General features: G+C 36.9%; 1 protein-coding gene across 1 annotated transcript in view; it reads right to left on the bottom strand.

Annotated features, from left to right (window-relative positions):
* The window catches only part of slco4a1 (solute carrier organic anion transporter family member 4A1), a 27,396-nt gene that overhangs the window by 17,626 nt on the left and 8,332 nt on the right, over positions 1 to 1,438 (bottom strand). Inside the window, exon 5 of the mRNA XM_015404390.1 lies at positions 953 to 1,107. Within this exon, the coding sequence (XP_015259876.1) occupies positions 953 to 1,107 (155 nt within the window). The remainder of the gene's footprint in view (positions 1 to 952; positions 1,108 to 1,438) is intronic.

The following is a 1,438-nucleotide window of genomic DNA, read 5'->3' on the forward strand; positions in this document are numbered from 1 at the left end:
GATCCAGTAAAGTTCCTCTTTAGAACAAGCAGATCTGCTGGAGGGTGAACAGAAACAAGAGGCTTTAAAAAGTGAACGTCTTCTAAAATACTAAAATTTAAATATTCTGGAATAAAATTTGTTCTAGTAAAAACTACATTTCAGATATCTATATACACCTTGATAGACATTGTTAAAACTTAAACATCTGAAATTCCAATGTAACGAGTCTAAAATAGCAATGGTTGATATCTGTAATTATATTTCTACAACCAGAAATATATCTCTGATGTCAAGAATCGGATTTCTGGATATTCTGTAATGTTATATTCATTTCTGATACCTGAAATAGTAATTTTCACGAGCACATACTCTATTATTAGGATATGAAATTAGAGTTCATCCTCACCAGAATACATTTTTAGATAGAAAGTTTTTTTTTTTAGATATCTGAAACGTTCATTTATACTAGAAAAGCATTTGAGACATGTGGGTTACATATTCAGTCAAGCTAATAAATGTCAAAGGGGCATCTTAAGATGTGTTTAGATTTAAGGTATTGGAAAGTTTATTCTTACTTGTACAATTATATTTTTGGTGATCTGAAATGAAATTTTTGCTGGCAAAAATGTAACCTAGGATATCTTTACGTAAAGTTCTGACTAATAGTTTTGACCAGAAAGAGTCTTATTTTAAAGAATTACAAATGGAACAAAAGAGCTTCTAATAAATGTCAATCGGCTTGCCATATTTTACAGCTCAGAGCTTTGGGAAGAAGAAATTGTGACAGGAAAGATTTGACTAACTGTACTTGATTCTTGCCACTTTTTTTGTAACATATTTTCTTGACCTTAATAAATCAGGAAAGCTTAGTAAACAGATTAAGTGCTAACATCTGTGCTAACAGGTTGTTGTTATTTTTTCTCCTTCTGTAAGTTTCCCTGGTTTTCGGTCTGTCAGCTCGGTGTCGTACCAAACAAGGTGGCGGCTTCAGAAGCGCTCAGACTGAACTGGGACTCCAGGTACTTTGGGCCGAAGGTGGACATGCTGGCGATGAGCGTAGCCTCAGTGGCTCCGGCTAAACACAGGAAGAGGAAGGTGGGGTTCTTCAGGAGGAGCAGCACAGACCTGGAAGCAGACGGAGAAAGTTCAGTCAAAGTGAAGATGTGGTTGTTTGTTTGTGAGCAAACCGAGCTGAGCTTTGTTTTCTAATTAAAGCCGTCTGCAGAAATGGCTGCTGTAGAGATTATCACTGCCGCTGACCTAAAGATAGATAATCTCCTTATGTAATGTTTTAGGTAATCCTGTGCTAATCCCAAAAGGATGACGTCATTCTGTGGGCAGGGGCGGTTTTAGGAATTTTGGGGTCCTAGGCAAAGACAGGCAGGGGATGAATGGAGAAGACAACACATAGAACAGACCCAGAGAAATGTTAATAGAATAGACATCCATTATCTGT

This window comes from Cyprinodon variegatus, unplaced genomic scaffold, assembly GCF_000732505.1.
Source record: "Cyprinodon variegatus isolate N-32 unplaced genomic scaffold, C_variegatus-1.0 Scaffold1722, whole genome shotgun sequence".
Classification (NCBI taxonomy): domain Eukaryota; kingdom Metazoa; phylum Chordata; class Actinopteri; order Cyprinodontiformes; family Cyprinodontidae; genus Cyprinodon; species Cyprinodon variegatus.